The 23,812-nt window shown below is 43.9% G+C and overlaps 1 protein-coding gene across 4 annotated transcripts in view; it reads left to right on the forward strand.

Annotated features, from left to right (window-relative positions):
* LOC137944566 (uncharacterized) overlaps positions 1–23,812 on the forward strand; it is an 87,532-nt gene that overhangs the window by 50,276 nt on the left and 13,444 nt on the right. For 2 of the 4 annotated variants that reach the window (XM_068790249.1, XM_068790248.1), the window contains exons 8-9: positions 1,020–1,271; positions 16,273–16,348. The exons of 1 other annotated variant lie outside the window; for it this stretch is intronic. In XM_068790249.1, coding sequence (XP_068646350.1) covers positions 1,020–1,271; positions 16,273–16,348 — 328 coding nt within the window. The remainder of the gene's footprint in view (positions 1–1,019; positions 1,272–16,272; positions 16,349–23,812) is intronic. One more of the 4 variants, XM_068790250.1, reaches the window with a different exon arrangement.

Raw genomic sequence — 23,812 nt, forward strand, 5'->3', positions numbered from 1 at the left:
TGATTATACCTGTAGTTGTGTTAACTGATCATTGTTTACATTAATCAATTATCTCCCCTGTTAATCTATAAATCCTTCCTAAAAATCATTTTTGACTTTGAAATTTGTAGTAAATCAAGTGCAAAACTGTAGTAAATTTCTAAAACATCTCTCATTAATCAATTATCTCCCCTGCTAATCAATTAATCCTTCCTAAAATCTTTTTTACTTTGAAATATTTTGTAATTCAAGTGCAAAACTTTAGTAAGTTACTAAAACATCTCTTTTGAGTTTTGAGACACTTTGAAAATCAACTTTGAACTTAGGTCTCTTTGCTTCTATTAGGCTTAAATAGAATTTTTCTGCCTTTGGTTTAGCTGATCTTTTACATTGGCTAGAGTTCTTGAGTTTTAGATTCAGACGAAACATAGGCTCTAGTCTTCAATTTAGGCATAATTCTCTCAAATTCCTTGTTCAAGAAGATGTGTCCATTCTTATGCTTAGTGGTTTTCTTCCTTGAATGGATTTTTCAATAACTCTTCTTTAGGCATTTCCTAAATTCTCTTGAAAGATGTGCATCTGAAATGGTTGTTTATAAATAGCACAAAGCTTGAGATTTGTTATCTTCAAAATCAGGGAATCCAAACTAATTTGGATTTGATTCAACAGTGGTTTGGAAGTTCAGTGCTTCTGATTTTTATTCTCTCATCTTTTTATGCCATTTTATTTCCACTACTGTCTCGAGTCATCCTTCTTCAGCTTTGGTTTGGAAATGTCTGGCCCCTGCAAAGGTTAACCATTTTATATGGTGTGTATCTAAGGATAAAATCCTTAGGGCTGACCAATTGCAGTTCCATGATCCAATGATTCAAGGTAATAGGTGTAAGTTCTCTTTAACATGAAGGGTGGATAGTTTTAGTTTTGTCTTACAGCTTTAGTGGAGCAAAATTACATCAAAATCATTAAAGAAGTTTAATTTAATTTCTTATGAAGATGGGATGTTTCTCTTAAGTTCTTATATATTCTTTGGTCTAGTGCAGAAGGTCTTGTCGATCGGCTCAGTTGGATTTGATTCATCAAGACAGCGGACACGCGGGGCATCCGACTATGCTCTCATGCTTGAGAAGATAAGTGGAAGTGGCTGTGATATAGCAGTTGTAGGGTCTGCAGCCTGCAGGGATGTATTGAACACCTCTGGTTCACTTTCTGCATATAACATATTTGAGAAAGCATCAGTAGCATGGGAACTTCTGAGAGGAAGACCTCTTCCTGGTGTTGCTGCCTTAGATAGAGTATGCCTAAATACTGGACCTTTTACTGGCTTTTCATATCTGTTTAAGTAAATGAGGCAGGTAATTAAGGAAGGTTAGCAAGCAGAAGGCAACCTGGAAGGTTGCTGCCAGTAGGCAGACGACCAGAAAGGTCTACTCAGATCAAGAGGAAGAAGAAAGAAGGAAAAGGATGAGTCAAATTGAGAGGAGAGGGAAGAGGAAAGGATTAGATTGCACCTGATTTGATTGAAACTTGGTCCTATACCATGTATATAGAGATTTCTGCAAAGTGAAGTGCGGCAAGTTAGAGAGCCAAGAGCTGCTCTTGTTCTTTCATTAATCGATCAGATGAGGGTAATCATGACCCATAACTGATTTTTGGTACATAATACATCCAGATTCACTATAATACCCTCTATTCTACATACTTGATCACCTTGCTTTTAGTAATGTGACTAAACTACCCATACTTGACCCAACTTAAATAGATGGCTGATAATTACAGATTTGCCCCTTTACATTACTCATCAATATCCATTTATAAGAGGATGAAACAATTGGGCTATTGGATAAATAGATAAAACTGCCTCCTTTATCATTGTGGATCCAAAGAAGACGATTTATACATGTTAAAATACCTGTTCAGGGGGTATTTTGGTCATTTCCATACTCTGATTTAACTTACCTTATGTCTGTTAGTTAGATAATTACATGACAAACATGTTTCAAATTTTATTGAAAGCATACTTGTATTATAGGAGTCATATGTTTTTTTGGTAACGAAGGGCATCTTTTGTGCTTCTTGTAATTATCACTTAAAATCCTAATAAAACAAAGAACTTGTGCTTTTTTGGCACGAACTCCAGTGCAGCCAAGGTTTTTTATTTTATTTTATATGTTGATAATTTTATTTCAAAGAAAGAGAAGACACATCAAGTGAGACCTCCCCTAACAACAAGAGGTTGAAAGGGGGGAGGCTAATTTAGCGCACAAATCAGCAGCCGAATTGTCTGATCTAAGTACATGAGACCAAGTACTTGAAATGGTGGATACAATGTCCAAAATATCAAGAAAAATCTGCCAATGATTCCATGGTGGGAAAGATGAGGTGGAACACCATCTGTTGACAATCTTGGAGTCTCCCTCCACGATAAAGGGGACCATTGAAGCGGTTTTGAAAAATTCGCAAGCTGTGAAGGAGACCGGAGAGCTCAGCAGTGGTCGAGTCAGTAATTCCAATATCCCAAAGTAAGAGAGGATGGCAGTGTCCCCTAGATAAAAAATCACTCCAACAAACCCAGCTAAACCCGGGTTCCCAAAGGAGCTACCATCAAAGTTTACCTTATAATATCCGGAGGGAGGAGGCTCCCAAACAACAACTTGGGGGGGGGGCAGTGGGGATAGACATCTGAGCGATAATCTTCCAATTGGTGCAGACCGGGGCACAAGAGAGGTAGGCAAACTCTTTCCGGGTGCGAATCCAGGTAGATATGAGCCCAGTGGCAGTGAAGGAAACCTCAGCAACAGAGCTGAAAGTACATTCAAACTGTCTGGAGTTCCTTTCCTTCCAGAGGCACCAAGGAACGAAAGCAATGCAAGCAGCCAACAGAAGCTTGTCCAGGCTGGGCAGGGGGGTTCCAAAAGAGAAACGACACATGGTGCTCAGGTCAAGCGGGATACAGAAGTTGAGTCCCATGTTGTCAATCATGTAGGTCCAAACCTTCCAAGCGAAGTCACAGTGGAGGAGGAGGTGGTTCACAGTTTCAGCCACCGTCCCGCAGAAGGGGCAAAGAGGATCGGGAGTGGTGTTGCCATGCCCAATAAGATTATCTGTAGTAAGGATCTTATTGTGGCAGGCACTCCTAATAAGATTTGTTAGGGTGACCCACTTTCCCCGCTCCTTTTCAACATCATCTTCGAGTTCCTCTCCCGTCTCATATACTCTGCTAAGTACGGTAGCTGGTTGCATCCTACCTCTTGTCAACAAGAATTCGACATCCACCATGTCCAGTTCGCAAACAACACAATTATCTTCGAGACTGGCACTTTGGATGAGGTAAAGCGTATCAAGGCCCTAATCAGCCTTTTGAAAATCTCCTCTGGGCAAAGTGTCAACTGAGAAAAATCTTTCCTCAGTGGATATCACATTGAGCAACTTGTTCTGAGCTCCATGGCCTCTGTTTTGGGCTGCATGATTGGCAAGCTTCCCATGACCCACCTCAGCATCTGCCTCTTCGACGGCCATCCTCACAAAAATCTTTGGAACCCGGTAATTGGGAAGCTTGAGCGACGCCTTGCGACCTGGAGGGGCCGGCTCCTATCCTCGGGTGGGCGTCTTACCCTCCTCAGATCTTCTTTCACTGGCATCCCCAACTATTTCTTATCATTCATCAAATGTCCAGCAGAAATTTGCAACCAAATCGAAGCTATGAAGAGAAGGTTTCTTTGGAAAGGCTCTAGCGACAACTTCAAGTATCATCTTGTCAATTGGACTGATTTCTGTGGTCCCAAGGATCTCGGTGGGTTGAGCATTCGTCTCACCAAACACATGAACAACACCCTCCTAATCAAATGTTTTGGAATTTCAACCACCACACCTCCTCCCATCTGGCACCCTATGATTGCTGCCAAGCTCAGCTTGACGCATCGCTGGTGGACCTCTGGGGGATCGAAACGCAAGCTGTCCCCCCTCTGGAGATCCTTCTACCCCCTCCTCTGTGTCTTCAATGCTGGAATTTGGTTTTAGACGGGATCAGGATCCTCGTACAGATTCTGGTTCAACTGGTGGTGTGACTCAAGACCTTTCTGAACCTCTTACGTCTCCCTCCTCCAGCTCTGCAGAAACCAATTAACCTTTATGGAAGCCTCTTGGTCGCAATCAAATGGTTGGGACTTCAACTTCGAAAAGGCACTCTCTGATGATGAAGCCTTGCTGGCCACATTACTTCTCTCGGACCTCGACTCCATCAAAATCCGCAGGACTTCATCATTTGGCATCCTAATAGCTCTGAAGCTTTTTCGGTGGCTTCCGCATAAAGGGTCATCATTGGTGGGACCAGCAGTTCCCCTCCACATGTGGCTGCCTTTGCTTTGAAGATCTCGTCGCCCCCCAAGATACAATTCTTCCTTTGTTGTGCATTGCTCAATAAAATCCTCACAATAGACAACCTCCGTAGGCGTGGGAACAATTCCTCCAATAGGCTTTTGTTCACTTTGCAACTCATATGATGAGACGGTACAGCACCTCCTCCTCCATTGCCCTTACTCTTGGCATGTTTGGACCAGTGTACTCGGCAAAGTAAATCTTCAATTCTGCCTCCCGAACACCTTTGCTGGATTCGGTAATTTCATCCTTGGAGTTCATCTCCCAAAGCTGGAAAAACTCCTTTTAGCCTGTTTTGGCCACATCCCTTGGGCGCTTTGGAAAGAGCGGAATAGCTGTCGCTTCAATCAAAAATACCAAAATGTTGAGGAAGCTACACATTCCGTCGTTGGTCTGATCTCCACCTGGGCTCACTCCTTAAAGGAATTTTCCTGTAACTGGTCTCCTGTTGTGTGCTAATAGGAGAGTTGTTGCCAACATGTCAGCCTCACTCGCTCCACTTTCCTTTGTGGCTTGGAAGCCTGCACCTCTTGGGACAATGAAGCTCAACGTCGACGGCTGTGCCAAAGGGAATCTGGGGGCTGCTAAATTCAAAGGTGTCTTCAGAGATTCCAACGACATTATTCTCTTCTCCTATGCTGGGCCCATGGGGATCAGTGACTCTACTTCGGCCAAGCTCCTAGCACTTCTCAATGGTATCCTCATTTTCCATGATTACCTCAATGGACACTTAATTATTGAGGGAGACTCTCAAGTCATCATTAGTTGGTGCACATTGTTCATCCACCCTCCTTGGAGGCCTTGGCCGGTTTTCAACCAAATTTTGGATATTTTACCTCCTCTTAATTGTAATCGGGCTCATGTGCCTCGATCTTCAAAATCCCTTGTGGATTCACTTGCTAAGAGAGTTCCCTCCCTCCAATCCCTTGTTGTAATGGGAGGACCCCTCTAGGCTTTTGGTTTGTATTTTCTCTCTTTGGAATAAAACTTCACTTTCCTCAAAAAAAAAAAATTCTAGACTCTGCCATGGCCGCCCATGAAATGCTAGACTCTTTCAAGCGATCTAATCTCCCAAGAATCATTCTCAAGCTTGACTTCGAAAAGGCCTTAGATCGAGTAAACTGGAAGCTCACTAATCACCTCCTCATGTGCATGGGTTTTGGCAACTGCTGGAGGTTCTGGGTTCAGAGCTACATTTCATTGGCATCATACTCCATCGTCCTCAATGGCACCTTCTTTGGACACTTCAATGGTTCACAGGGAATCAGGTAAGGGGATTCCCTATCCTCCTTCCTCTTCACTATAGTTGCGGAATACCTGTCGACCATGATCCAGCATGCCAAACATATTGGTTGGCTTGCTCCAATTTCGGACCAAGCTGCACAAGATATTGCCATCCTGTAGTACACTGATGACACTCTCTTATTTGGGGTTGGCTCCATGGATCAAATCAAGACCATCAAAACTCTCCTCAACTTATTTAAGCTAACATCCGGTCAAAAAATAAGCTGGTGCAAATCCACAATTCTGGGCTATAACATTGTCAGTGGCAATCTATCTATAGCCAGCTGGCTTGTTCTCATCAAATCCTACCTGGCTGGTATCCCAAGCTATTTCCTGTCTCTCTTCTCTTGCCCAGCAACCATCAGACTGCATCAAAGTCCTGATGAGGCGATTCCTATGGAGGGACATAACAGGGAGCGCAGGTACCACCTGGTTAGTTGATTGAAGGTCTATGCACCTCGGGGGCCTTGGTATCAGAACCATTGTCAAAACTAACTCTGCCCTTCTCCTGAAAGGGTTTTGGAAATTCAACATGTCACCTACACTGATTTGGTGTCCACTGGTGGCGGCCAAGCTAGGAAGAGACGACGGGTGGTGGACCAAAGGTGGCCGCCAACAACGCCTCTTTCGGCTCTTTCCAAGCTTTGCTTCGTTGGTCTAATGCTTTGTCTATTAACGGTTATAAGACCAAGTTCTAGACAGACTGTCGTTGGGCAGCAAACCCCTGGCAGACATATCATACTCTCACAAGCATCACAACTAACCTCTCTTCAACGGTGGCTGAGGTCTGACAGGGCTATAGCATTTGGGATCCCCAATTCCGGCAAGACTCTCAGACGCTGAAGCTTCTACTGCCTCCCAACTCATCTCTGATCTGATGCTGGCCAAAATCCGCATCCACATCCCTGAAAAGTTAATCTAGCTAGCCGATCTCTGAGGCTCCTTCTCGGTCTCCTCGACATACTCTCAATTCCATCGGGACAACCCCCCCTGACAGTCAGGCTCCTGCTGCTGAAGTTTGGCACCTAATTGCTCCACTTCAAGCTTGGTTCTTCCTTTTGACTGCTAGCTTAAACAAAATCCTGACCACTGATAACTTGCTCCGAAGTGGTAATTCAAGACCTGATCCTGCCTGCCCTCTCTGCAACACCAAGGCCGAATCAGTCAGCCACGTGCTCCTTCATTTCCCCTTTGCATGGAGAATCTGGACTCGAACTACTTCAACGGATCTGCATTCAGACTTGTGTCACCAGGAACATCTCCTCCATGATTCAATCCCTGCAAGGTACTCATCTCCATAAGCTTGGCAAGATGCTTCTCTCTAGCTGCATTGGTTCCATTCCTTGCTCTATTTGGAATGAACGGAACACTACACGCCCCAATGTAATTCAATAACGTCGAGGCAGTCACTGCAGATATGTTGGCCAAGTCTCCTCTTGGCTCCTAACCAAAAAAGAGTTCCTCCACCTGCGAGGCACACACCTGAGAAGCAGCTGGCAACTGGTGGCCCAAATGGCCGGCCCTCCTCGGCAAGCTACTATGGCTGAATGGCAGACCCCACTGGAGGGCTTTCTCGAGCTGAATTTTGATGGAACTACCATTGGGTTGCCCAGATCCTGCTGGCTTTGGTGGTGGCATCCATGTGGATAATGGTTCCATCCTTTCTACCTATGCTGGTCCTCTTGGAATCTTTGATTCCACTATTGCTGAGCTTGTTGGCTTCATACATGGGCTCTGTATATTTCGTGAAAGATTCTCCGGGACACTGATCATTGAGGGAGACTCCAAAATTGTCAGCGACTGGTGCACCAAAGCCAAAGCTCCCCTATGGAGACATTGCGATGCCTACTTCGACATTTGTAATATTGCCTCAAGCTTGCAATGTACTTGGAATCATATCCCCTGCTCAGCCAATTCCTTTGCTGATGGTCAAGTCAAAATGGGAACCTCCCTTCAATCGCTGATTGCAACAAGAGAATTCCCCTAGTTTTTACTTCTCTGTTTTAATTATTTTTCACCCATTTTCAGAAAAAAAAAAAAAAAAGACTACACCACATCAAGGATGCAGATGAAAGAATGCTTGTCACCATTCCTAACAGTAACTTGCAGGTCTAAATCCCCTTTCTAGTTGAGTCATAGTGAGAGTAATACTTCCGTAAGAGAAATGGAATCCGTTTCGCCTCCTAATGCAGTTTACTTTTTCTTCGATCAGTCATCCAATCGCCACCATCGTCTTCATCTTCCTCGGTCCTCAACCTCCTTCTCAGCCGTGCCTCGCCGAATATTACCAACCGAACTAATTTTGCCAGGAACCACTGAATCAGAAATTGCAGCAGCCACTGCATCACCCTTGCTGTTCTCTCGTGCAGTTGCGTCATTTCGTTCTTCCATCTAGCATTCTTTTGCCTTCTCCTGCTGCTTGTCTCCTACTTGCACTTGCTTTTGTTCCACCCTCTCTCGCTGTCGCTCCATCCTCTCTCCCTCTCTCCCTCTCGCTCTCCCTCTTCCTTTCGCATCATTCCATTGAATCGCACACAATCCAGATGGTACCCTTGACCTAGGTCTGTTACTAGTTAGATAATTACATTATACATGTTTCAAGTTTCATTAGAAATAGAGTTGTATTATAGGAGTGATATGATTTTTTGTAACTAAGGGCATTTTTGTCCTTCTTGTAATTATCTCTTAAACCCTAATAAAAGAGAGAGCTTGTGCTTTACAGGCATCAATTCCAATGCAGCCAAGGCTTCTTCCTCCCTTCTTCTCTCAGCTTTCTCCCCTTCACAAAGTTCTTTCTTTACAATACATAGAGGAGAATTGACGAGTTGTCCTAGACACTTTCAAACTTATATTTTTGTGGTAACTTTTCCAAAATCAATATAAAGCACATAAAACTTTCTCAAAATAAATTAAAAGAGAAAAAACTAATCATATGAATGATAAGATTCGATGTCTTAGATACTTTGTTCAAGACTTATTCTGTTTTTTCTTTCCTTTTGTAATGAATTTTCACTTTTTCAAAAGAAAAAGTGTTACCCAAGCCAAAAGCTAAGTGGTTTCTGTATAATTTTTTAACAAAAGACAAATTTTAATTTTTTTTTAAAGAGCTGACCTAATAATGGAGCATGCGAGTGGAAGGATGAGAGGGGTCGGTCAAGGAGTAACTCCCTCCCACCAATCAACTGGGGAACGGAGTAATTCCTACCCAACGACCATTCCCTCTGATCCAACGCTTCTAGTAGGACAGCGCCCAGGATGGGGCGACGATCGAACCAGTCTGGGGAAGCAGCAGCGGCAACAATGGCAAGGCAAACAATTGGAAGAAGAAGAAGATAAGGGGGAAGAAGAAAGTATTGAAGCCGAAGATAGCTCATGGGTGAAATGGCAAACTGTAATCTTGAGATCCTCACGACGAAGGATTCTAGTGGAGGACCCGGCAAGATACGAATTCCGGAACGAAAAAGCGAAACTGACTTTTCGAAAGAGGAAGGAGAAGAGTGGGGAAGCAATCCAGATACATGCGCAAGAGGGGAAAAAAATCATATATCTCCCTCCGATCTCTGCAGTCAGCTATTTCCTAGACATCTTCAGGAAAGTCCAATTAGGGAACACGGGAAGAAAATACAGCAGATCACTCCTCACCAGGGATCTGGAATTCCAAGTGCACATCCAGTATCACGGGGGACTTCTGGAATGCGTCGTCCACCAAAGACGTGGCCAAATGACAATGGGTATGATATACCTACAACAGCTCTCCACTTCTGGAATGGAATGGAAACGCTTTGCTCAAATACTCCGGCATCTAACCACATAAAAAAAAATCCACTCACAGCCAAGCACCTCACACCAGTCAATTTTTTCGCCTCCAACCGCTCCTCCAAAAAAACCTCAGATCACCAAAAACAACTGTCCACCACCACCACCAATACAACTCCCTCAAGCCTCACCCCACAAAAACCAGTTTTTCATATCCCTACCAGCCCACATCGAAATTGAGGGCACTCACAGAATGTCCCTAGCAGTGATCATAGAAGCTCCGGAAAATTTTTGCACCAGCAAGCAAATCCAAGAATGGCTACAAAAACGAAATATCCATCCCACAGCCATCACCAAAGCTCAAGAGAGGAGCTGGATAATTAACTTTAATTCAGAGGAGGACCGCAGAAGAATACATGCACTGAAGACAAAGACTAAATCACTATTCTTTCACATGACGAATTGGAGCCCAGAACTCACAACACCCCTCTCGGGGCAATGGGTGATCGTCAAAGGTCTTCCGGTGGAAATCCGATGCAGGCATACTCTGGAATGCCTCACAAAAGGTTTCGGAGAACTTATCTGGGCTGAAAGCCAGCCAGTGAACCTTCACAAAGAAAAAATCTTCATCCGGCCAAAATCACCGGTAAGTGGTTTACAATTTGTTCATATTTCCTGCGGAAAAACCATGGCTTGGGTCTCCATGGAATTTGGAGACCTGGAAGTCCTTCCGGCAGTTTGTCCCAGCTCGGAAGAAACCTCACGACGCATGACTCAGGTCGAGTCGACTCACCCAACTTTGCTAACTCGAAAACATCACTCGGAGTCCAATCAGACATGGGTTCCGAAAAAAAATCCGACCCCAAATCTAAATCCAAATCAAAAACCAAATCCCAGAACAGTCCAATCTCTGTCAATCTTCAATAGCCCAATTAATGCCCGCATCGACAAAATCCCCCAAGTGACAATACCCCTACCCACAGTGCCATCCCTTGGTAATCGAGCTCCCCAACCAACTGCAGAATACCTGTCACCAACCCCCAAAGGAAATCTATCTGACAAGATCTCTCAAGCCGATCCGTCGTCACAACCTTCACCTGACAAGACTCCTTCCATAACTCTCGCTACTTCCCCATCCTCATCATCTCATGATAAGACTCCTATCTGCCCCTTTAGTCCTATCATCATAAACCACACCACCCTCTCACCTACATCGCCGTCACACTCTGCCTCACCAAGACACAAAAATCCAAAAAAACACGTCCTCCCACATACCTTCCCCCCCATTCCCCGAAAACCATCATCACTTCTTCAAATCAATGGTACCCCCAATGCCCCCCCGATCTGGCAACCTCGAGCCCCGGGACGTTTTTCAACCATCACATCCACCGCAGCCAAAATTTTCCTACACGCCGCTGTCGATCACATCAATCACCAAATCCCCTCAGCCCACATCATGTCGACCTCCTGTCCCTTCATAATTAAACCACCTCCCCCTCCGCCACCCTACCCGAAATCCCCTGCTTCCCGAAGCCCACGATCTTTTAGTACCCCTCGCCTGTCAAACGCCACCTGTGCACCCTCCATTTCCCGAGGCTTATCCACCTCAACAAACCCCCATCTCTCCACTATATCACACACAACCTTGGCTCCTTCCCGAGACTTATCCACCTCGACCTCGACCCTCCCACATCAAATCACCCAACATCCCATTCCTTTCGCCGCCCCATCAGATCCTCCTCTGACACAAATCTCCCTATACACAGATCCTCCTCGAGCCTTGCTAAGCCCTCCCTATTCACCCTTTGCTCAAATTCCAATGACTCCACCTGGGATTTTGACCCTCCTTTTTACTCCCCACCCACCTTATATATCCACTCCCCCACTATCCTCTGCCCCACCCCCCTTCGAATCATCAACCCCCACACGGACACTATGGAGACTTCAACCCCCAAAACAATCACCCGTCCCCTGCACACCAATGCCGAAAGACATTATGTCCAAACCCCTTACCTGTATACCTACTCCAGAAAAAAAGAAAAAGGTAAAGATAAAGCTATATACCCCCCCACCTTCCCCCCTTCCAAACTCCCCCCCTGTCCTTCCAATGGAGTGTCCTCCTTGGCTCGATCTCCCCCTGCCTTCCCCTCTGGAATCCTCCCAACTTGGTCCGACCTCCCCCCAACTATAATCTCCAAATCTACTCCAACCATGGCCTTAACTCCCACCCCGCGGGATGATCTCCTCCTATTTCTTCTAGAGCAAGAACAAGATTTCCCACGAGAGGAATTTTCAGAAATGACGGAGCTTGCAAACATCTTCTGTTCTGGCTAACTCGAAGCTGGCTTGGCGATGCAGAATATCAACACCTTCCGATCTCCATGATTGTTGATTGTTCTATCATGGAATGTCAGAGGGCTCGGCTCTTCATCTAAGCGAGCCCTCATCAGAGCGGCGCTTTTTGATGTTAAACCAAAAATTGCTATTCTACTTGAAACTAAGCTGCAGTTTTTTTATTATTCATTTGTTTGTGATTTGTGGTATGACACCAACCCTGCGTGGGCAAATGTGGATGCAATTGGCCATTCCGGTGGCATAATTGTCATCGGGGATCCAACTGCTTTTGATGCAATATTTGTTGTTCCGGGACAATACTCAATCAGTCTCCAGTTTCTCGATCACAACCTCGGAACTTCTTGGGCACTAGCCGGCATCTATGGACCTACTCGTTATCGTGACCGGGCAACTTTCTGGGAAGAAATCCTCCAGCTTGTCCAGTTATGGGACCTCCCTTGGCTCCTTGCAGGAGACTTCAATGCAACTCTTCTTTGCTCTGACAAAAGCCCTCCTGTCTCACGAACCTCATCAACCATGAGAGCTTTTTCTGATTTTATCAATAGTCTTGCTCTATCCGAGGTTTCTCTCTCGGGGAAAAAATTCACCTGGACAAACTGCCAAACCCCCCTATTTGTCTAAATTAGACCGATACTTTGTAAATACAGAATGGAACCTCCTCTTCCCAAATGTCTCTGGCCAAGTCCTAAATAAAATTGGATCTGACCATTGGCCTATCCAACTCAACACTCGGCTAGTTATGTGGGAAAAATCTCCTTTTCATTTTGAGAATGCTTGGCTATTAACCGAGGCCTTCTTTCCCTTCTTCAAAATGTGGTGGCTCGAGTTGGAAAATCATCCTAACTCGGGTTGGGCCCTCCCTCTGAAACTCAAAGCCGTCAAGCCGAAGATCAGACTGTGGGAAAAAAATCTCCGAATTTCTACTGCTTCCCAGAAAGAATCGATTCGCCGCTGCATTTCTGAGTTGGATCTACTAGAGGAACAAAGGTTATCCTCTCCTTCTGATTTATTAGTTAGAAATAATTTAAATTCAGAATATCTTTCGTTTCTTCGTTCTGAATCTGTTCATTGGAAACAACGTTCAAGATTTCGATGGATGGTTGAGGGAGATAGGAATACAAAGTTTTTCTATTCCATCGCCTCGGCCCGGAGGAGGACTAACCGTATCACTGCTCTCCGTAACGGAGAACAAGTGATAACGGATAATGCCTCCATTTCTAACCTCTTGGTGAAGTACATCGCAGAACTATATTCAGAAGTCTTGACTTCGAGCGTATCTCATCTGAAGACGCTGCAGATCTTGAAAAACCATTTTCACCAGAAGAAATTGAACAGGCTGTCCTTGGCCTTCCTAAAGATAAAGCCCCAAGACCAGATGGGTTTAATGGTGAGTTTTACCACTGTTTTTGGGACCTGTTACAAAATGATGTATGTGCCTTCATTCACAATTTTCACCAAGTGGGTATAACACTCTCTGGGATTGGCGCATCTTTTATTGCTCTTATTCCTAAAAAAACAAATTCGGAGTTACCCAAGGATTTCCATCCCATAAGCCTTACTTCCAATTCATATAAAATTATTGGGCGTCTCTTGGCCTATCGGTTGAAAGCAGTCCTTTACAAGGTAATTAATCCTTATCAAAGTGCTTTTATCCGAGACAGAAACATCTTGGATTCTTCTCTAACAGCTCATGAACTCCTTGATTCGTTCAAAAAATCATCCCTTCCCAGGTTTGTCCTGAAAATTGACTTTGAAAAAGCCTTTGACTAGGTTGACTGGAAACTTGTGGATTATCTTTTTGACCGTATGGGTTTTGGCACAAGATGGAAATTTTGGATGAGGAGTTGTATTTCCTCTCCTTATTCTGTCTTGGTAAATGGTAAACCTCGTGGTTATTTCAAAGCCTCTAGGGGGATAAGACAAGGTGACCCTCTATCTCCATTTATTTTTACTCTCGTTGGGGAATACCTTACCTCTATGATTCGTTTTGCAAAACATTCGGGTTGGCTAAATCCTGCTTTTGCTGATCCGAGCCATGACGTTCCCATTTTACAATATGCTGATGATACTATCCTTTTCGGAGAAGGGTCCATGAGACAAGTTAAACACATGAAAGCTGTATTGAACATCTTTGAATTGACCACTGATAAAATGATTAGTTGGGAGAAAACTTCAATTTTTGGATTTAACATTGAATCCTCCATTCTCAATTCGATGGCGAATTATCTGGGTTGTAAGGTTGCGTCTTTTTCAAGCACATATCTGGGCTTGCCTTTGACTCCACTATTGCCTACAAAGAACTCCTGGTTCCCGGTTGTTGAGCGTCTCGAGAAGCATCTCACTTCATGGAAAGGGAAATTTTTATCCAAAGCTGGTAAGTTGGTTCTCATCAAATCTTGCCTACACGGTATTCCTTCCTATTTTTTATCCTTGTATCATTGTCCTGCATCTATTCGGGATAGAATAGAGTTTTTAAAAAGAAGATTCTTATGGGATGGGCCAAAGGGGGAAAAAAAGTTTAGTCTTGTAAATTGGGAAGATGTTTGTAAGCCAATTATAATGGGGGTATTCGGAATTCGGGACATTGCTACCACAAACAAGGCACTGCTCATGAAGTGGATCTGGAAATACAACATGCAACCCAATTTGCTGTGGCGTAGAATGGTCAAAATGAAGTCCGGAACAGTTCATGGCTGGTGGATGGACGGGGGGAGGTTTTATAAGCTATCTCTTGTTTGGAAGAAAATTGCCAAATTTTTACCAACTTTCAAGTCTGCCGTCAAATGCTACATCGGGTGCGGAAAAGAAACTCTATTCTGGACGGATTGGTGGATAGGCTCAAGCTGTTTGAAGGATAGTCATCAACGTCTTTTTCAATTATCAAGATCTCATAGCAAGATGGTTTTTGACCATTGGCAGCCTTCGGGTGGCTGGAATCTACATCTAAGGTGAGCATTGAATGATTCTGAAGCACTGGAAGCCACTAGCCTGGTCAAATTGCTCTCAGAAGTGACATTAAAAAGTTCTACTGACACACTCATCTGGACGCCGAACAAACAAGGTATGTTCACCTCTGCTTCTGCGTACCACCATATGATTTCATAACCGACTCCCCAAGCAGCACATCTTGTTGCCTTTGCATGGTCGCTACCTATTCCTCCTCGAGTTATGTTCTTTATCTGGACGATATGCCGCAAGAAAATTTTAATCTCTGACGCTTTACAAAGACGTGGCACTAATGTTCCAAACCCAGAATGCCCGTTTTGTAATTCATCTCCTGAAACAGTAGATCACACGCTTCCGGACTGTGCATATGCTCATAAGATCTGGACCAAATTGATGGATAAAATCGGTATATCATATTGCCCATCTCAAGATTTACATAACACTATCCTAACTTTGGTTAGCTCACGTCTCCCAAAATTGGGAAAAAGTTTAATCTCTTGCTGTGTTGGACACATTGCATGGAATTTATGGAAAGAAAGAAATAATCGAAAATTCAATCAGAAAGCTCTCCCATGGAAAATTCTTTGTGATCTGATTATCGGTCAAGTAACCTCTTGGGTTCTCCAACGCAAAGAATTCTACAACTTGAAAGGGACAAACATGCGAGGAAATTGGCGAATTGTTGCAGGTATGTCTAAACCGGCAAGAGCCCCTGAAATGGTTGAATGGTCCAAACCCCCTCCTGGGCACTTTAAACTAAATTTTGATGGAAGTGCTCTTGGATGTCCAGGATCGGCTGGTTTTGGCGGAGTTATTCACGATGAACAAGCCAATCTTATCTTCACATATGCGGGTCCAATTGGTGTATCTGACTCTACTAGCGCAGAATTACATGGGCTGTACAACGGTCTGAAACTTTTCAAACAAAAACAGAAAGGTGCTCTCTTAGTTGAAGGAGATTCTCAAGTCATTATCAACTGGTGCACAAAGCCATCCAAACCTCCTTGGCGTCATTGGGAGTTATTTGAGGAAATTTGTAAGTTAATTTCTGTTTTACATTGTACTTGGAAACATGTTCCAAGATCAGCTAATCACTTAGCCGATGTTCAAGCTAAAAAAGGCGTTTCCCTCCATCACCTTGTTGTGGAGGAAATGTCTCTTTAGCTTTAAGGGTTGTAACCTTTTTTCTTCAGTAATACATTCACACTTCTCAAAAAAGACAAATTTTAAACCTCTGGTCTAAGCTCAAGTAATTTGGGTTCTGGAAGTTCACCAAGGCAATTCCTTGTCTTAATTGGATGTACTGGTAGCAGCCATCACCCGGCTGTCCTGGTTTGAACTGGGTGATTATAGTCTTAATAAGTGGTGATGTTTTTTGTAATCATTTCTTTTATAGTTAAGATGACAGTTCTGGCTAAATTCTGGATTTGGGACCTTTGAAGTATTTTTTCAATGAAGAGGAGGATAAGTTACCTGGTACCATCACTGTTTCATTTAGGGTTTAGTGGTGGTGAGAATGTGAAGTTTCTTTTGCTTTCATGTCATTTGATGACCCTTGGTTAATTCTGTTGCTTCCAGGCATACCCTGTTAAGGTCAATTGGAGTGCTGTTTTTGATGATCCAACTCAGCCTTTGGTTGTAGATATTGGAAGTGGTATTGTTCTCTCCATTTTTTTTTATTTTTTTTATTTTTTTAAAGGATGTATATATTAACAGAGAAAAATACAGAGGTCAAGGGAGCAAATCCCTAACAACAGTATTGCTCTCTCCATTATTCCCACTTTGTAGTTTTTCTACCTTGAATGTGCAATTACTTTTTTGAAAAGGAGTAAATAATATGGTAAAGCTTGCAGCTGGAGTAATTTTCTATTTCCTTTTCCCTGCATTCTTGTTTGGTTAAATTTGAGTTGCATGATGTTCAATTACTGCTATGTATTTTATAAATAATATGGTACAGCTTATAAGAGAAGTAATTTTCCATATCCATTTTCATGGGTTCTTGTTTTGGTAAGATTGAGTTTTTGGATGCATTTCAAATAATGGGTATGTTGTGGGGATACTGAGTTGCTTCCTTGGCTTTTGTGTAGTTTTAGATTTGTGTTTTTTCTATTCTCTTCTTTTTTCTTTTTTTAAAAGGATGTATATATATTAACAAGAGAAAAATTACAAAGGAAAAGGGAGCAAATCCCTAACAACAAGAGATTGTAGGGTCGCTCCCTGCTTAGCAAACACATCTGTTGTCGAATTTGCAGATCTCGGGATATGAGACCAAATACAAGAAAAGAGTGAGGCAATTTTTAGAATCTCCTGAAAAATGTCCCAATGGCGCCACAGGGGGGTGGGATGCTCTCTCTCTCCAACCAATGAGCACCTTTGAGTCCCCTTCAATGTGGAGGGGGCCATTGAAATTGTCTTTGAAAACGCGAAGCCATTGAGGAGGTCGTGGAGCTCAGCCGAAGTTGAAAAGGAAATGCCTAATGGGCCAACATACGAGAAAAACAGATTGCCGGATGGATTCGAAATAACTCCCCCAAAGCCAGCAATCCCAGCCGAGAGAAGAGCCATCAAAGTTCAACTTTAGGAAACCAAATTCAGGAGGAGTCCATTCTTGCATGACTTGGACCTTGGTCCCAATCTGCATCATTGCTAAGTTGTTCCAGTTTTCACGGATAGAGGCCACAAAGGAGGAAAAGGGCTTCTTAGTTAGAAGCCAAGAGGAGACTTGGCCCGACACCCAGTTTGCAACTCCTAACGTTGATTAACATTTGGCATCAAAACGCCTTCAGTTGTGTTCATTCCAAAGCCCCCACAAAATGAAACTAGCACAGGTGGAGATCATCAGTTTTCCGAGACCAAGAAGGGAAGTACCAATGAGTGACTTGCTGAAGGAGATCAGATCTGCCGTCATACAGAATTGCAGCCCCATATTGTAAAAGTCCACACATTCCACGAGAAGCAGCATTGTAGCAGGATGTGACTGGTGGTTTCAAACTCTATGTTGCAGAACGGGCAGAAGGGGGTCGATAGGTGGGTGAACCCTTCTTCTATGTACATCTGCCATGAGAATCTTTCTTTGGCAAACGCTCCACATGAAGAATTTTATCTTTGGCGGTGCACAGAAACACTATACAAAGTAAATCTCATGTTCCCTTTGATTTGAATGCCAGCCATTAATGTATTTGTATGCAGATGATACTAAGAAGGTACCGATTTTGTCAGGCCACCAAATGAGCTTGTCCGCCTCCAAATGTCTTATTCTAACAGAATTCAAAGAATCCTTCAATCGGCTTGCCTCTAAAGCCTCCGTGTTGGAGGCTCAAACCACCCCCCTCAAAAGCATCGACTACTGATATCTCCCTTGGTGAAGAAAGGAGAAAAAGATTCCTAAACAAGGTCTATAACGGTTCCTGTCCCGTCCACCAATCCTCCTAAATTTTAGGGATCTACCATTTCCAACAAAGAATCTACTGGCAAAGGAGAATTTTTTTGTTCTCTTCTTCACTATGCACTTTGGTATCTGTGTTGTCTTTCTTATTCTCCTTCAATGAAAATATCAAAAGAGACAATGAAATATGAATTTTCTTGATGAGTAATTAAATTCATCCCCTTCTCATTAAGAATATATATTAGCTTATTTTAAATGTTGAGTGGGAGACACACGTTGAGTGTGAGGAGAGAGGGGGAATCAGCAATGTGATTCACGAGAGATCAGATGCATGGGGTGAAAAGCATTTGAGACTTTGAGGAATCATACTGAAGAAAGTAATGCAGCCCAATGGAACTGCAAGGCCAGCTGTTTTGAGAGATAAAGGCTACTAACCAATAATAATGGAGTTTTAAGCCATTCTGTGAGACAAAGGTTACTAATCAGTGATAATGGAGTTTTCCATCCTTTATTTGTGGCCGTGATCATATGAGAAAATGGATTGAGGTGCCACTTAACAATTAGGTAGCTGTGAAGATTTCAGTTTAATCATCACAAGCAAAAAATTTCCTTTGAATCTGAGATATTGCTTCAAAAAATGTATACACGTCAGGGAAGCAGTAGGAAGGGAAGGGCGTACTGAGCTATTGCCTGGTTAGTCTATCCTTCTTTTCCAAATACAGAGAAGCGATTGATCTTTGTGGTACTAGTGAAATCATAGGATAACACTGCACGTCTAGAATGCTTATCCCTGACGACCATGGTTTGGGGTTTGGTTGGATGAAGTTTATTGCTGAGTGAAAACATGCGAAAGTTATGAGTTCAGAGAATGAAAAGAGAAGGATATTGTTGTGGATTCGATAGCGGGACGAGTCATTCAGAGGCGACGCGGATGAGTTAGTAACACAGTGGGAGGATGCACACTCAAATACTTTGGTTATTTATACTTTTACTTTGTTTATTTATATTGTTAAGAGTGTTGTAGCCAGCAATGGCATACTTGTAATTTTGTCCATTCGAATTCTTATGTTATAAGCCTCTAAAAGGGCTGCGGGAAATGAGAGGGAAGGATTGAATCTCCCACAATTGGATCGGTGTTCTCCTCTAAGGGACTCTAGGATCGGTGTTCTCCAAAATTGAACCCAAAGGTGCAGCTTCCCTTCGACGAATCTGATTCCTTTCTCTCCTTCTTTCATCATCATCTTCCCAACATAGGGCGTCCACGGAAATCAGGCCGTCCTGGTTTTGCTCCAGCCTCTCTATACGACTTCTCTCTTCGCCAAGTCACTAGAGCAATGGCCTGGGACCATAACAACTTGGTATCAGAGCGGGTGAGCATGGGGGAGTCGTCCAGCAATGATGAACTGATACCAAAGCTCAGTGAGATGTTCAACACGAGGCAAGAGGAAAGTGAAGGGCGATTGGCAGCGCTGTTAAACAGTCGAGTCACTCAAGAGGTAAACCAACAATTAGAAGCAATGACCAATCGCATATATGATTTATTTTCTGGCAGAAATCCACCCTCAAGGGAGGGGGGAAGAGACCCTTCGAACAGCAGACGCGGTGAACAGTGCTGGATGTCTAGAGCATCCAACACACAGTGGGAGTTTCAGCCAAGGAGGAGGTGCGGTTCCAAGGTGCACAAAACTTGACTTCCCTATTTTCAATGGGTCTGAAGACCCTCTAATATGGCTTTATAGATGTGAGAATTTTTTCTCTAACCAAAAAACTGCTGAAATAGACAAGGTGGGTTTGGCCGCCTTCCACATGCTCGATGAAGCGCAGCTATGGGCCCATCAACTAGAATTGGAGAAACCGGTGCTAGATTGGGAAGAATTTAAGGAGTTGTGCACCATACGGTTTGGAACTCCTGCTCAGAGAAACCCATTGGGGGATTTAGTGCTGTTAAGACAAACGGGAAGTGTGGAGCAATACCAAAAACAATTCCAAGAGAAATTGGCTCGGGCAAGTAAGGTTGTGAGGTTGACCAGCATGTTAGTCTGTTTACAGCAGGTTTGAATGAGTCAGTCCGATTAGAAGTGGAACTCCTCGCACCTCCTAACCTAGCAAGAGCCATGAATTTGGCCAGAGCATTGGAAGCCAAGCAAAAGATTCAAGCACGCAGGTCAAATTGGCAAGGGGGGAAAAATAATTCTGGGTTGGCCACAACAGCCCAACCGTTGAAAGGTAGTGTTGCTGCTGGTAATCCTACAACGACTAAGGCCAGCACTCCCACTTCGACATTCATCTGAAGGTTGAACAGGACAGAGATGGAAGACCGTAGAGCTAAGGGATTATGTTACAATTGTGATGAGCAGTACACTTTTGGCTATCAATGTAAAAAATTATTTTGAGTCGAGAATGAGGAATATGAAGGACTAGAAGTGGAGTAGGCTGAGGTTGAAGAACCAGCTATTTCGTTGAATGCAATAACAAGACTCAAGTCAACCAAGACGATGCAAGTGTGTGCGTTAGTCCAAGGTCAGCTCCTATTAAGCCTTGTGGATTTGGGGAGTACTCATAATTTTTTGAGTTTAACAGCAGCTCAGCATTTACACCTTCAGATTCAACCCCAACCAATGGCTTCGGTCTCTGTTGCCAATGGGGAGAAGGTTCCTAGCTACGGGGTCAGCAAGGCGGTAATATTTTCTATTGATGACACCCCTTTTACGGCTGAATTTTTTATCATTCCCTTAGCAGAATTTGACATGGTTTTAGGAATAAAATGGCTGCAAACCTTGGGCCCCATCTTGTGGGATTTCGCAGCCTTGACTATGAGCTTTGAGTTTGGAGGGCACCAGGTCAGATTACAAGGCCGTAAGGCTGACTTTCCAGCACAGATACACTTACTCCATCAACAGGACACTTCGAACAGCACTTTAGCCAAATTGTTGGTCGAATTTACAGACCTCTTTCAGAAACCTTCCGTTCTGCCTCACTTGAGACATTGTGACCATCGGATCTGTTTGAAGGTTGGGTCAAAGGTGGTAGTTGTTCGTCCTACAAAAGGATGAAATTGAACATCAATGCAAACTTATGCTGGAACAAGCCTCATCTGACCGAGTAGGTCCCCTTTCTCCTCTCCAGTCCTCCTTGTGAAGAAACATGACAGCACTTGGAGGTTTTGTGTTGACTATAGAGAATTGAATGCCAAGACGATCAAAGACAAATTTCCCATACCTGTAGTAGATGAGTTACTAGATGAATTACAAGGTGCTCAATTTTTCACAAAATTGGATTTGTGGTCGGGTTATCATCAAGTAAGGATGTATCCTCCGGATATTGAGAAGACAGTCTTCCGCACCCACTATGGCCACTTTGAATTTGTAGTGATGCCCTTTGGTCTATCCAATGCACCTTCCACTTTTCAGGCCTTGATGAATGAGGTATTTAGTGCCTATCTCAGAAAGTTCGTTTTAGTCTTCTTTGACGATATTTTAATTTTCAGCAAGTCTTGGGACCAGCACTTAGAGGACTTACGTTTTGTCTTCCAACTTCTTCGAGCACATCATCTTTACTTGAAATGTTCCAAGTGTTCTTTTGGAAGACCTCAGATGTCCTATCTAGGTCACATAATAACTACAACAGGGGTGACCGTGGACCCGGAGAAAATTCAAGCCATCACACATTGGCCTCAACCGGCCCACATTTCAGCACTAAGGGGATTTTTGGGATTAGCTGGCTACTATCGAAAGTTCATTCTGAATTATGTGAAATTGGTTGCTCCTTTGACAAGCCTTCTCAGACGCAATGCCTTTCAGATGAATGTAGCTGCCAACCAATCGTTCAATGCACTCAAGCAAGCTTTAGCATCCGCTCCAGTGCTGCAACTACCAAATTTTGAGGCCTTATGTGTGGTTGAATGTGACAGCTCGGGGGGAGGTATTGGGGCGGTGCTTCAACAATCCCAGCACCCTATTGCCTATTTCAGCCGTCAACTAGCAGACTGCCATCAGAAATTACCAGCCTACGAGCGAGAGCTCATTGGATTAGCGAAGGCGGTTCAACATTGGAGGCCTTACTATTTTGCGTGCTAGACAGAACCAGAACAGGTGGGAGGTCCTCGTTCAGTGGACCAACACTGATGCAGCTGATGCCACTTGGGAGGATGTGGACGTGTTTCAGCAAGCTTATCCTACCTTCGAGCTTGAGGACAAGCTCTTTCTCCAAGGGGGGGAGTGATGTTGTGCATTCGATAGCGGGATGAGTCATTCAGAGGCGATGCGGATGAGTTAGTAACTCACTCGGTGGATGCACACTCAAGTACTTTGGTTATTTATACTTTTACTTTTTTTATTTATATTGTTAAGAGTGTTGTAGCCAGCAATGGCATACTTGTAATTTTGTCCATTCGAATTCTTATGTTGTAAGCCTCTAAAAGGGCTGCGGGAAATGAGAGAGGGAAGGATTGAATCTCCCACAATTGGATCGGTGTTCTCCTCTAAGGAACTCTAGGATCTGTGTTCTCCGAAATTGAACCCAAATGTGCAGGTTCCCTTCAACGAATCTGATTTCTTTCTCTCCTTCTTTCATCATCATCTTCCTAACGTAGGGCGTCCACTGAAATCAGGCCATCCTGGTTTCACTCCAGCCTCTCTATACGACTTCTCTCTTCGCCGAGTCACTAGAGCAATGGCCTGGGACCATAACAGATATCTGAGAAATGACAGTTCGGAAAGGACTTGGGGGTCGAGCTCGACCCCCTAGTCCTTTTATAAGAAACTTTAATGCAAATTACAGAAATACCCCTATAACTTAAAAATCACTTAAACCCTTGTATCTCCCTACATACTTATTCAAATTACATAAAAATTTTACTGGTAGGGTTTAGATTTTCTTCCTGTCGGTGAGCTCCTTTCGCGGACGTTGTGGCTCAACTGTGCTAGCCATTATCTATATTCCTGAGGCCACCAACTTGGGATTTGGCTGGAAGGAGTTTGCAGCAGCCATCCAGAGCCTCTCTCCGGTGCCAACTCCAACTCCGACGGCAACACCAGAGCCTCACCCTTCCCCCCCCCCCCCCCCCCCCCCCCCCCCGGCTTTTTCCTGAGCCACAACAAAGGATAAACAACCCCCTTGAGCCCACTCCCTCTGATCAGCCCTCCCCTTCCTTTGAAACCCCCTAACCCAGCCATTCAGAACCTCTTTTCAGACCACCATGTCCCAACACGCCTTCTTCATACAAAAACATCCAAAACCATCCAAATCCCTCCCAATCTGCTCCATATAGGGCGACAATCTCTGGTCCTCTCTATCCTAGTCCACACCTCCCCCAGTGTCATCAAATCCAGCATCTTTCAATTGCTGGCTGATGAGCTTCACCCCCCGTACACACCTATAATTTCCTACCTCAACCCCCAATCCTGGCTTGTTCATTTTGAAACCCAGCAAGAGTCTTCTGCGGCCCTTGCTCTCACACCCTTGGGCATCATTGGGATATCAGAATGGATCCCTCGACTCCTTCTAGTCAATTTGGGCAATAGTCACCGGCCTCCCTGCGGAACTATGGCATAATGAGGTTTTTACGAGCATCATCTCGGAGTTTGGCGCCATTATTGTTCTTGACCCTCTTACTGAGCACTGGCATCGCCTTGATGAGGCCCGAATCCTCATCAATCCTATTCGTCCTTGCGAATGACACTACTTCTGATGTATTATGGTGGATAACGCCCGATTCTGGATCCGCATATAGTT

This window comes from Aristolochia californica, unplaced genomic scaffold (genome assembly GCF_029961685.1).
Source record: "Aristolochia californica isolate CCGP_79_NKW_82.1479 unplaced genomic scaffold, dmAriCali1.0.hap1 SCAF_11, whole genome shotgun sequence".
Taxonomy (NCBI): domain Eukaryota; kingdom Viridiplantae; phylum Streptophyta; class Magnoliopsida; order Piperales; family Aristolochiaceae; genus Aristolochia; species Aristolochia californica.